Source organism: Gobio gobio (genome assembly GCF_949357685.1).
Source record: "Gobio gobio genome assembly, chromosome: 11".
NCBI lineage: Eukaryota > Metazoa > Chordata > Actinopteri > Cypriniformes > Gobionidae > Gobio > Gobio gobio.
Window position 1 is genome coordinate 39063020 of NC_137104.1, and position 13674 is coordinate 39076693.

The 13674-nt window shown below is 40.3% G+C and overlaps 2 protein-coding genes across 2 annotated transcripts in view; both read left to right on the plus strand.

Moving 5' to 3' along the window:
- Positions 1–13674, plus strand: part of LOC307133598 (craniofacial development protein 2-like) — a 1416430-nt gene that overhangs the window by 532867 nt on the left and 869889 nt on the right. The gene's annotated exons all lie outside the window — the stretch shown is intronic.
- znf865 (zinc finger protein 865) lies at positions 708–12665 on the plus strand. The gene is made up of 3 exons (XM_079830265.1): positions 708–1730; positions 2032–2146; positions 5110–12665. Exon 3 carries the CDS (start codon positions 5899–5901, stop codon positions 10438–10440), a length of 4542 nt encoding a protein of 1513 aa, XP_079686391.1. The 5' UTR covers positions 708–1730; positions 2032–2146; positions 5110–5898; the 3' UTR covers positions 10441–12665.

Consider the following 13674-nt stretch of genomic DNA (forward strand, 5'->3'; position numbering starts at 1 on the left):
GCCAAAATGCCATGCATAAAATATTTACAGCAAAAACTTCAATTATTATTATTTTTTAAATAAAATTCTCGCCATTAAGAAAGAAGTTGTTTTCTGGACATTGACACTTGTGTTCTTTTTCTCATGAATTATGAAATATGTTGGTTGGTTTTACATGTTTATATTTTTGAGATATGTTTTAAATCTCAATATATTATGTGCTGAGTATTTTTAGCCACGCGTGATCTTGTATTAGACTAATTGTTTGTTTACATTCAGTGGTCTTTTAAATAGATGAAACTCAGTCTGACTATAAGGATTTAGGATTCCTTTTGGAGTAGAATGGTTTAGGTTAACAATTAAAAAGAAAGATTTAATTAATAATAATGTAACAGCTGATGTATTGTCTCAAGGTTCTAAGATGTTTCCACACATTTACATACCATAAATCTCAACTTAACATTCTCCTGCATTTATTCATTATTTTTCTTTCATTTTCTTTACAATTAGTGTTCTAAAATGGTTTAAACCTAAAAAAATAAATATCTATTTTTGTAACTGCTATATTTTTCTATTGCTGTGGTGTAAATTATAACTGTCCTTTGAAAAAAACAATTCGCTGTTTTCAATTAATATATGTATTCATCTAAAATGGGACGCTCCAGGTTCTTAAATGGTTCCTAAGGGAGACGGACGAGCCATCACCGGCATTCGCCATTTTGAGGGGCAGGGTGGGCGAGGACCTTATGTTCTGGTAGGGTGGCGGGGGGGGACGGCGGCATGTTGGTAAAATGGCTTCAGAGAGGTGCTTTGCACTGCAATCCTTTCCAAAATATATGTGCTGTCTAAAATGCTGCGCGCGCTCTCTCTGTCGCGCTCTCGCGAGGTGAAATAATTGTTCTAATTACTTTGGCTCGCATATGTGTGGAACATCTGTTCTGACTGGCTATTTTGTATCAGTCAGTGCGCAGCGCGCGAGTGAGATGAAATGAGATGTTTTTAAGTCTCGCGCGGCAGCTCGTGAAGTGTGTGCTTTGACAATGTGTTACTACGTCACAGAAGTGAAATATTTAGAACGCGCCATATGGTTTGTTTTTGTTTGGGCGCTGTTTTGCTAACCCGTTAATAACACTACGAGGCTACGAATGCAAATAAATACACAATTCAGTGTGTTTTGTTCAAATTACACGCCATTTCCCTGTCACCCTACATCAAATACATGATAGAATGAACCCATGAATGGAAAAAAAAACCTCTTTCTTTGACCTCACTTCATTACATACTGGTTTAAGTGGGTAAGCAGGACAATGTCGGACGTTTTAACACGTAACACCACCCGGAACTTGTATCACTGCCCGGAAACGACCACTGTGAGGCGAACAGAAGTACCCGAAGGAAGACGGGGGCACTAAAAATTGACACGGGGCGGAAAATATTTGGCCGACCATAATCCGCAAAAATTTAAGCGGAGAACGGACGGGAAGGGCAGTTTCGGTCGAAATTCTGCGATGAGAGTGATATCGCGCGAGGTTGAACGTTAGCAAGCGTAGCCAGCGGAAATCGGGGTTTGTTGAACGGATCGAAAGCGATGGAGAGGCCTGCGAGAGTGTTTTTCCACGGGATGGGGAAAAATGACCTGCTAACCTGAAATCGGATACCGCCTTTGTGCACATCTACGCTTTCGGCGCCCTTTTTAGCATTATTATTTTCACGCTTTGCTCTTCAAGAGGACTTTCCCCGTTCACGAGCAGGTGTGATACCAAAGCTTTTGAATGCATTCTGTTGCAATGTAAAAGGGTACGACGTCTTTATTTAGCTAGCTAAGAGGCTAGCAGAGTGAAGTGGGCTTATAGCCTGTATTCATCTGATGGGCTGTCTGCACTCGCTCTTGTTTATGTTTCTGTTTTTCTCTCAATATATTTGGCCCCTACGCAACGAGTAGCATGCGTACATTTATGCTAAATCCGTGTATGATAATGCCACATTGTTTGTGAACTTAGCAAGTCGGATTTTGCTCTCATTTTAATTATGAAACTTTTTGGTCTGCCATAGAGGGATGTGATTGAAAAAAGGAATTCGGCTCTCCCCTCTCCCTCATCCCCTTCACAGTCAACACAACCATCCCGGAGAACAATCTGCGCTTTTCTTTCAACCTGCAAAGGCTTTGGTAAGTTTCAATTCTACAATGGAGTTTAATTGTAACTTTACGCATGTTTTGTCTGTGATGTTGACATGGTGTCGGACATGGAGCTCATGTTTTCATGTTTCACCCTCGATGTAGCCGAGTATTGTTTTTTTTTCTTTTCTCCCATGCATGTTCTTATATGGCGCTTTGTTTACATCAGTGTTTTAGTTGCATATTATTTTCTTTTGACAGGTATAAGGACTTGATTTTGACAGATTTGTGGATTTAATTTGTGCAGATATTAGAATTTCATTTTGAAAAATGTACAGAATTGCAATGACCAATTTTGTGGATGGGTGTTTCAACTGTTTTGGCTGGTGTGGTTATACTTAAGTTTTTATTTATTTAGCTGTCTTTAAAATAAAAAAACTATTCAAGGTGAATGTAGGAAAATTGTCAGTATTTGTTTTTTATTGAGGGGGAAAACCTTATTGTACAATGGGGAATTTGGGTTATTTTTGTTTACATTGAGTAAAACAACCAGTGGTCCGAATAGTTTCAGATCAGTTTGAATTGATTTTGATAGAGATTTAAAGGATTTTTAAGTACCTATTTGGAGTGAGTTAAATGTATGTTACGAATAATACTTAATAAAAAATATAAAGTTGCGTAGAATAATTTTTGCTTTTGTCATAAAGCTTGCATATTTGCCAACATGATGCACAGTTCATCGCAGGCCGAAATGGACCTGATAACCTCATACTGATTTTAAACTGAAAACATGTAATTTGGATTAGACCTCAGACGTCAGATATTATGGTTTGGTTAATCTGTCAGTTTTACTGTACTGTTGTGTCGTCAGAATGCTACAATTTAAGTAGTCGTTATCAGTGAATTTAATGATACTGAAAACTGAGTTATTACCACAACAAAAATGAATTAAGCGACTGAACACATTCCTCCTTGTTTAACAAAGGATTCTACTTTTTATTTTATGCATCTATGCGATCTTATTTATTTAGATGTGTTTTATCTACACTACCATTCAAAATGTTTTTGAAAGAAGCTCACCAAGGCTGCATTTATTTGAGGAAAAATACAGTAAAAACTGTAACATTTCTTATTTTTATTATTTATTTTTAGTAGGTCTTTACTGTCACTTTTGATCAATTGAATGCATCTGTGCTGAATAAAAATATAAATTAATTAAAAAAATCTTACTGACCCCAAACTTTTGAATGGTAGTGTATTTAAGGTTGCTGGGTGATATGGGCAAAAATCACAGCATTTTTTTCCCCATATCATACGATATCGATATTTATCACAATATTAATTTACCATTAATGGGCAAGGAAATGCTTTCCACATATTTGTTAAGACCTTGAGAATAAATGTAAACATTTGAACACAAATTAAAACTCCATAGAGTTTTACCTTTTTTAATTTATGGCCCCATGAAATCCATTTTATTTCCTTCTAAATCTCCCTATTGTTTTTGGGGATTCTGTTTTATGATTGAATGCAAATTTATATAGACTTTAACTATTTAATCAAGCTTTTAAAAATGTAATCAAATTAAAATAAAACAATTAATTTACAACAAAACATTGCACTTATATTTTTGTCAAATAAGATGCTGCATAACAGGACTGTATGCATGTAAAAATATCTTGGTTGTATGATATTCCTTAGAAATAATCATATTATTATTATTATTATTACTTTCAGAAGTACATTTTAGTATACAGTAGTGATATTGTCATTATTTCTTGGAACTTTTATTTTGACAGATTGGCATGTAGATCTTTCAGTTTTAATTTCGGTGTGTATTTGACTATAGTTTTTCTCGAATGAAACTGAAAAGCTTGTGAAGTGATTCTCAAAGCAGCTATGGAGATCAAGTTCATGTCCTCATATATTGGGACGGCAGACGCTGAAAACACTGTGATCGTCGTGTGTTTGAGTTTCACACGAAACCGCACGTTCATTCACACAGAGACACAGAAATCACTTATTAGCGACATGCTCTGACTGGCTATTGTCATGTTTATTTCTGCTGTGAAACAGGCCGTTAAATTGAATCATCATTATCGATGTAAATTGTATCGAGATATCGTTTATCGCCCAGTCGTAATTTAAGGTGAATTCATGTAAATTGGAACACTTTTTGGTCGATAACGATTATTTTTTATATTTAAAAGCCAATAAGCCATATACTGGCCGATCTATCTAATAAAGCCTAAATAATGCAAACAAGTCAATGGACATTACTTGCGAATAAATAATAAAAATGCATGTGCCATGGATAAATAAAATGGAATAGCCTCCGCACAGACAATAATGAAATGATTTTAACTAAACAATATTGTGGATGAGTGTTTAAGAAATTGGCATAGTCTTAAATGTCAGGTGTTTATGGTTGATTAATCTGTCAATATTTTTTTAAGTAGTTTTGTCACATACCCCAACTTCAGAAGTTGATACCACCAGTGAAATTTCATGATACTCAATACTGCAGGAAAATATTGTCCTTTATGTAAGTAATCATTAATGTTAGATATTACTGTACAAAAGTACCAAAGTAACTTTGGACATCCCCATTTTATTTATACACACACACACACACACACATACACACACACACACACACACACATATACATACAGTATTTATCTGTAGAATTACTCATGCTCTTTTTGTTAGAATATTTTTTTAGTATACTTGTTTTAAAAGGTATAGGCTATACACAAGTTGTCTGTTATCTTGTGTATAGCCTATACCTTTTATCTTCATCTTCAGGATTGTTTTGTGATAGAAAGGGATTATTTGTTCTGTGGATTGTTTTGAAGTTATGCTGTGCCTTTGCTTTGTGAGTCATTGCTTCTCATGTCTTGCTTGATTGTATCATCTTTTGGTATCATTTTGAAATATACATCCTTTGATTGAAAACCTTACTATTTTTGATCTCGCTCTCACTCTGTCTCTCTCTTTTTTGTTTGTTTTAGGACTGACAGGGTGCCCACAGCAGAGAGGAGGAAGAACTACTAGGTCATATCAATGTGCTGTGTTTGTGGTCTTCCAGCTGAGGTGTTAAAGACAGAGGTTGAATAGACTCTGTGGACTATCTGACCTTTCACCTTTTCACTCCGCCTTGAACGACTGAAAAAAAAGTTGCTCACCAGAATTTCTGAAGAAATCACAAAGTGGGACCATTTTATTCAGAACTTGTCAAAGGAATACACCAATATCAAGACAGGCAGACATTCCCTCATTGCTTCAGTTTTAAATGGCTTTCAACACCTAAAAGATTTGTTTCTTGGCGATAAACACATTTTGTGAAACAAATTTCAGATGGTATTAGTAGACATGTTTTTACTGTTTTAACTGTAGATATATAGTTTTGAAAGCCCAACGTGCTTGATATTGCATGATATTGTAAACTACCTTTTACTTTCCCCCCCTTTTTTTCTTTTCTTATTTATAGATGATTATTTAATCCAAGACTTCCAGAGTTTTCTCACAGGTAGTGGCCCATTACTATAGCCAAAACTCTGTTTGTTTGGGATGGACAGTCACAACATCAGACAAATTACTCCCACACAGACATTGCTTTTAAAAAACTGGAGCTGCTAGCAGATTACTTTAAAGCTTTATATTGACTATAAGTGGCCCTAGTACCAGATTTTTTTTTCCTGCACATCTTTTAGTTGAGATTACGTTGTCCACTTTGCTGCAGTTCCAAGTGAACAGAAAAACAAAAATTCCTAAAAACACCCCTCAACAGTGAGAGGGAGATGTTTCAGTTTGGAAAGTACCCTATGGACATTTTAGAAATGCTTAGCGGACACCAGGCTCACCAGTTCAAAGGACTGGGGCTGGAAAGACAACTGCAGCACCAACAACAGGTCCAACTTCAGCACCAGCAGCAGCTTCAACAGCAGCAGCAACAACAGAGTGAGGCGTCTGGTGGCCTCCTGTCTGGGCTTGGCCTTGGTTCCCTTCAAGGATCTAGAAGTAATGCATTTGCGGATTCTTCATCCTTATTTGCCAAAATGAGTGCACCCCCTCCACCTCTTCCACAACAAACTCAGTCCTCCTCCTCACAAAGCACACGTAAATCAAGCAAGATGAGCAGCAGCAGTGGGAGTGGCAGTTCTGCCTCTGGCTATCCACAGTTTCTACGCACATTTCACCCTGCTGAGGCTGCGCTAGCCCAGGAGCAGCTTCACTCAGGAATGGGGCGATTCGATTTTTCTGGAGGAAGTACTGGAGGAGGCTCTGGGGTAATTGGAGGAGTTGTAACATCTGCGCCACCGCCACCACCCTTGCACCCTGGTCTCTCTGTTCCTCAGCCATCTCCTGGACCATCCTCTTCATCACCCTCCCCTTCGAGTTCAACCACCACTTCTAATAATCCCCCCAGCAGTAGCAGCTCAGTTGCTGGATTAGTCGGAGCCCAGTCTGATGCAAGAAGTTTACACCAGCAGTTCAGTTGCATGCTCGCTGCAAACCAATACCTGTTTTCTGGTGTGCCCACAAATGCCAGTTTGGAACAGTTTCTAGTTCAGCAGGGCCCCCATAATCATCTAGGTCTTGCAGATTCGAATACAGGTCTTGCTCCTCCTCCAGCCCTTCATCCTTCCCACACCCATGGCCATCCGACTCCCCAGCCCCAACAACAGCAGCAGCAGCTGCCACCTCATGCGTTGTCCCACCCTCATAGCCATGCCCATCCACACCACCCTCTACACCCTGCCCCCCAACCATCACCACTTGGTGGTTTTGATTTCCAAGGTATTCCTGTTCTTTCGTCTAATCAACTGGCTTCCCTAATGCAACAAGAAGCAGGCCTGCCTTTGCCACTCCCACTCCATCTCTCTGTACCAAAAGATGATGGGAAAGGAGATAGTGGATCTGGGGCTGGAGGAAGTGGAGGTAGTGGCAGCAGGAGAAAGAAAGCCATGGCTGGCTACCTGCCCCAGAGGAAGACAGATGGTAACAGTAGCAGCAGTGCAAGCAGTGCTAACTGCCATGGCAGCTCTGGGGCACATGGTCATGATGGGTCCTCTGGTCTTGTGGGAGGAGGTGGAGGGGTTGGTATGAGGGGTCTTGGTGGTGACCCCTCCTCCATCCTCTCCTCGTCAACACCATCCTCCTCTTCTTCAACTGTCTCCTCCTCTTCTTCCTCTGCCCCATCTTCAAACTCTGCTTCTGTGCTGGTATCAAATATATCTCAAAACCCCAAGCCTGAAAACCAGCAATCAATGACTCCCAATATCACAGAGCAAGAACCTCTCTTTCATTGTGGAGAGTGCGGAAAGTCTTTTAACCACCTCCCAAGCCTTCGTCGACACATACGCTGCCATGATGAAAATGGCACTGGTCCCAACAGCAGCACAAACACAAACCCAAGTCATCAGCATCCGTCAGATCTCCCCCACTCAACACAAGATGGAATTTCTCAAAATGCTCACCACCAGCATGAGAATCCAGACCCAATGTCTTCCACTTGCTCAAGTCCAGATAAGTCATACTGTTGCAATGAATGTGGAAAGGGGTTCAAGAAGAGGGGACACCTGCTTCAGCATGGCGTCATCCACTCTGGAGCTCGTCCATATGCCTGCTCTGTTTGTGAGCGTTCGTTCAACCGCAGAGAGTCTCTCACTCGACATGAGAAAATTCACGAAGAGAAGCCCTACCGCTGCCCTGCTTGTGGCCGCTGCTTTAGAGAGAGCACTTCTTTGCTTAACCATGCTGCATCAGGTGACTGTGGCAAGCCAGGGAGGAGATCTAGAAGCAGTGATGGTAGCTCAATAAGTTCAGTAGAGGGCAAAGTTGAAAGTGATTTTTCAGGTGGACAAATGACTGACACAAAAGAATTAGTATTTTGCAAGAATGAGGATAGCACAGCAGGGATGTCTTGTGACAGTATGTATTCACAGGGAAGGAGTGCTAATCAAAATCCTGTGGGCAAAACTGAAGAGAAGTATAACCCAGAGTATTCAAGAGATCCTTACCAAACATCATACAGGGTCGATGACTACCGTCGTCAACAGGGCAACCCATCATCCTACTCTGGAGACTCCTGTAACAACAGCATGTCAAGTCCGGCTCTCAGAAAAGCTCCTTTAGCCCCAACGCTTCATCCACACCCTCAAAATCAGCAGCACCATCACCAACAGCAATCTCATCTTCCACTCTCCTCTCTTTTGGATGACTCTGAAGATGAAGTCACCAGTAGTGCCATGTCTGCCATTGCTGCAGCTGCTGCTGCCTCTGTCTTGCCTGCTGAAATGAACAGTACTGGGGGACGAGAGGAACGGAGAGACATTATCGGAGGTCTGTTAGGAGGGCTTGGCTTCGGGTCTATGGGTGCCTCGTCGTCTACATCTACAGGAAATGGTGGGAATGAAGAATGCCTGAGTGGTTCAATGATACCTTTATCTCACCCCACCCAACAGCAGCCTAATTCACAGAATGCCAACAACCCTAATGCCAAACCTAAGCGGCCACGGAAGCCCAGACAGAAAAGAGAGCCGAGACCTGGTGGGGCTCCAGGAGAAGTAGTGAAACGCCGGAGAAGCAATCAGAGCGGTGCTGCTGGAGATGGTTCCGAAAGGCCTTATTTATGCACTGTTTGTGGACGGGGCTTTAGCAGACGCGAGACCTTACGTCGGCATGAACGTGTGCATACAGGGGAAAAGCCATTTCATTGTGACATCTGTGGTAAAGACTTCCGAGAGCCGTTTCATCTTACCAAACATCAGACTGTTCACTCGGGGGAGAAGAACTACAAATGTACCCTTTGTGGAAAAGATTTTGGATATGCACAGAGTCTGAAAAGGCATGAAAAACTGCATCTACGGGGAGATTTCAAGCCGAGGCGGAGTAAAACCAAATCTGCTGCAAATCAAGGGGGACCCACTAATCAAGATCAACCTGATCAAACCAATCAAACGAATCAAACCAACCCTGGCGCTTATTACTCCTATTCTCAGGATAAAGTTCAAGGATCTAATGCTAACACAAGCAACCAACCCCCTCCTAAATTATATACATGCGAGATCTGCTGGAAATCTTTCCGCCATCACTTCCATCTGACTGCCCATCACCAAGCCATTCATGAGCATGGTGGGGAGAAACTGTTTTCATGCGAGGTGTGCGGCAAGGCGTTCTCTTACTCCAACAGCCTGACCAGACATAGATTATCTCAACACGGTTTGACTCGTACCGGGCCAACAACACAACCAACAGGAAGTGAATCTATTGGAACTGCCCCGTCTGTCTCTGAGAGTGAGGCTGCAACCAATGCACTCCTTCATATAGCACCTGAAAGTGGAAATCATGGAGTACAACAGCCCCATTCAACCATCGTTCACACACAGCATCCTCAGCCTGGTGGTTATTCTCCTCTCTTCTACACTCCAGATTCAGGACATCACAGTTCAAATGTCACTTCACACCCCCAACATCTGCACTACTCAAACCCCTCAATGGCTCCCCTCCAGCTTCAACAGCCAATCAGCGGGAAACAGCTAATTTATTCAGGGGTTCCAGGTAACACTCTTCATTCCACTCCACCTCATATCCACATTTCGCCACCCCAGCACTCTCAACACCACCAGCAACAGCATCCTTTTTCAATGCCGTCCCAACATCTACAGCAAAGCCCTCCGGCTCAGGGAGATACCACCCAGAGAAAGAAAAAAAAAAAAAAGAAAAAATATAAACTGGCTAGTGACATGCACCTGATGACAGGATTCAGTGCTTATGAAATTGCTAGGAGGCGTATGCATTTAACACGAAAGAAGTGCAGGCTTCAGCAGCAGCTAAAGAGAAAGAAGTGGATGGCTCAGCTGAAATGGGCCAAGTTTACTGGAGGAGGGCTTGGTTTAAATGTAGGCGGAGGCACATGGCGTGCAGGGCGGTTAAGGTTTAGAGGCCTTCGGTCTCTCATAGTCCCCTTAAAGTCTTATTCTTGCCCTGTCTGTCCCTTTACCACTTTCTCAAGCCGCATAATTCTTTCAGTGCACCGTGTAACCAGGCATCCGCCGAGAAAACATGGCCGTCAGACTCGCCTGCGCTGCATAGTCTGTGGAAAGCGCTCTCGAAGGCTACTGACAGCTCTCCGTCATCGGGCCCACCACTTGTCTCAAGGGGCGTTCTCTTGCTATCGATGTCCCTCAAGATTCTGGAATGGCACCCTCCTGCAGCGCCACAAATTTGCTTGTCGACGTGTCAGTAGAGGAATCAGAATGTCAATAAAGGGGACTAATGGTCAGAAGACCGAGGACCAGATTGAAAGATCAACAGTTGTGACCGGGTACAGGCACTAAGTAAACTGACATCAAAAAAATGCAAGGCCTTAAAAACTGCTGTTTTTCGAGGCAAGGATCACATGAAAATAGGCAAAGAGGACTTTGATGGAAATCGCCACACATTCAACTCCTTAAACATGAGGTCAGACTATAACCAAGGGAGTGCCTCTTAAAAATAAAAGACTCAGTTGATGTGAAAACAAGCCTGTACCTAAAGAACCATCCATTATAGACATGGATCTCTAACACGGTTTCTCCAAAGGGGAAGAATATTCTAGATTATGGAACTGTTTTTGGTAGCACCTTTGTTGTAATGGTAGCATCTCTATCCTCTAAAAATGCATTCATTATGTATTTTCGTAACTTTATTTGTGCTGCAATGATGGATGCATACCAGTGAAAGTGAACTAATTTGAACAGTAACAATCTATTCTCTAAACTAGTCCCCCCCCCCAGTACTCAGAGCTTAACGTTATAGCCTTTGTTTACTCTCAAATATACGTAGCTTTTTTTGTTCATTGTGGTGTTGCGTTTTGTTCCCCCCTCCTGTCTTCATGTTAAAATGCAAATGTTGGATCTGGAACTGAAAGTTACTGGTTTTGGGAAGAGGATCGAGTACATAGTGTGTGTATTCCCTATGAACAACCTCAATTATGACACTCCATGTTGAATTCAACTGTGTCTCAAAGAGGACTCTGCAGTGAAACTGTCAAAATGTGCAAAATATTCTGCAGAGCCGATGCGAAGGGGACAGAATGGTGTTGCTAATGCCATGTTCCTGTGTTTAATGTCACCTTTTTTTTAAAGAAATATGTAAAGAAACCTTTGCAGGTGTTTCTATGGCAAGTGTTAATGTCTTTGGTTGCAAGATTGGCCAGCGGGTGAGAGGAATAGCCAATCTGTACTGTACAATGCGTATTATATTTTATTATGTAACAGTTGTGTTCTTTCTTTTTTATTATTCAAAGTATAAGTTTTTTTTAAATCATTTTTACTATTTTAGGGGTGGGTGGGTATGTGGCAGGGCCTGTCATTGTAAGATGTGGGGAATATATGTGTCGGTGTGATTTTTGTTCCCTGCCCCTTTGATCTGTTTAACCCAGACCACAGTTTAGCCCAGCTTTCCCAACACTATTGTATTCATTCTCAATACTTTACTTAGCTTTACTGTCCCAATGTTTTCCTCTCAGTAAACTAAAATACAAAATATAAATACTAAACAACTGTTTTCTTTTTCTGAGTCAACAGAAATGTTGAGTTTCTCAGAAAGCAAATAAAAAGATAGAAAATGTACAGTTTTCGCTTGAGTATGTTGTACGTTATTTTGAATGTTTAACACTGACTCTTTGTGGGGTTGAGCAGATTGGATTAATTGGTTATTTATGGCATGTAGGTTAAATGATTTATAAACAGCGTCAAATGAAAGGATGCGGCCAGGTGTTAGGCACCTGGTGCCGTGTTCAGCTGGATGGTTCTGTTTACAGCTCACATGTGTTGGCACATGCCCTATGGAGTGCCACACTATTAGAGGTGGGGGGAAGGATGCCCTTAAGGATACTTTGGTTTGGTGTGTCAGAGGAACACAACCGTCTGTTCACTGTTCTCTCGGTGTCTCCAAGCAAAAGTGTATCATCTCACATGGCTTAATTGAAATTGGCATGAAACTGCAAGTTACAAACTACGTCCTCTAGGTGGCAGTGATGTTCTCTTTGTTGCTGTGGCCTCAGAAATCAAATCAACTTGATTTGCCTTGCAAGGCTTGTACAGTGCAGACTGTTGAACACAATCATGCACAATACCAGTGATTGATTTTTTTTCTCCTTTCATGGCCATACACATTGTGTTAATTTGTTTCAACTTCTGTTACTTTGTACTACTGCTTTCTGAACACAAGTATAAGGAATTTTCAGATTTAAATTTACTGTAACAGTCTTTGTATTCTTTTTTTTAGACCTTTTCTCATTTACAGCCAGGTTGAAAAGTGAAAATCCCTATATAGTTTTCATACAGAAAACCTGGATTTATGAAACATTAGTCTATCTGCTGCGGTTCTCATTTGAGCACTAAGTACCACTTAATTTAAAAGATTGGTACCTGCCATATAAATAGAGTTCCACACCAATCTACAAAATTATTTAAAAAAATGAATTGCATAACCTTTTCAGTGTGATAACTGGATAAGGACCTTTTAAAATCCACTTATGATGAGTCATTTTTAGCCAGTAAAATTTTGAGCTGAGCATAACTAGAAAAGAAAAAGAAAAAAACACTCTAAAATGCTGGGTTAAAAACAACCCAAGTTGAGTTATAAATGGACAAACCCAGCAATTGGGTTACTTTAACCCAGTGAATGGGTTAAATGTTTGCCCAACCTGCTGGGTAGTTTTAGTTAACTCAACTATTGTTTGAATAAATACTGTATTATTTGCTTAAAATGAACCCAAAGTATGTTGGAAATTAACATTTATTAATATGTTTAATAAATTAACATTACAAATATTTAATGAATAATAATTAAACAAACATTAAATTGCTTATTAATAAATGTTCACCTTTTGATTATTATTGTTGCCTCTACTAATCATGTGTCTGATTTTTAAGGTTCATTTTAAGCCAGTTATATAGTACTTTTTAAACAATAATTGGGTCAAATAAAACTGCCCAGAATGTTGGGCAAACATTTAACATTGAAAACGGACTGGGTTTGTCCATTTTCAACCCAACTTGGGTTGTTTTTAACCCAGCATTTTTTAGAGTGATATATACACAACAGAAATTGCCACGCTTTTAAAACTTTTTAGGTTGACTTTACCACGACTACAAATCATAATTTCAAAAATCTCTAATATTTCTTAGTTTTCCATGATCATGCAAATCCTGAATAAAGAAGGACTTATTTCAAAAAGCCATGGAAATGTACTGGTCGAAAGGTATTGGAGCCCTGCATATTTGTGGTTTAAGTTATAAGCTTGCTTACAATGCAGTTGAAAAGCAGGTAAAACAAATATGCATGAATGAAATAGTTGCATTGTTTCACCTAAGGTTATTTCCATTGTTTCAAATTGGTTTCATTCACATATACACATAAAAACGTGGTTGTAGTGCATTGCTTCTTGCCCTTCTCTGCACACAGCTTAATGAAGATCAGACGTTTTCATTTTATTTCAAAATTATAATTTCAATAAAGTGTGCATAGTAAACCTATCAGTTATGTAGACAAACAAATACAGTCTGTCTGTCTGTATAAGTATG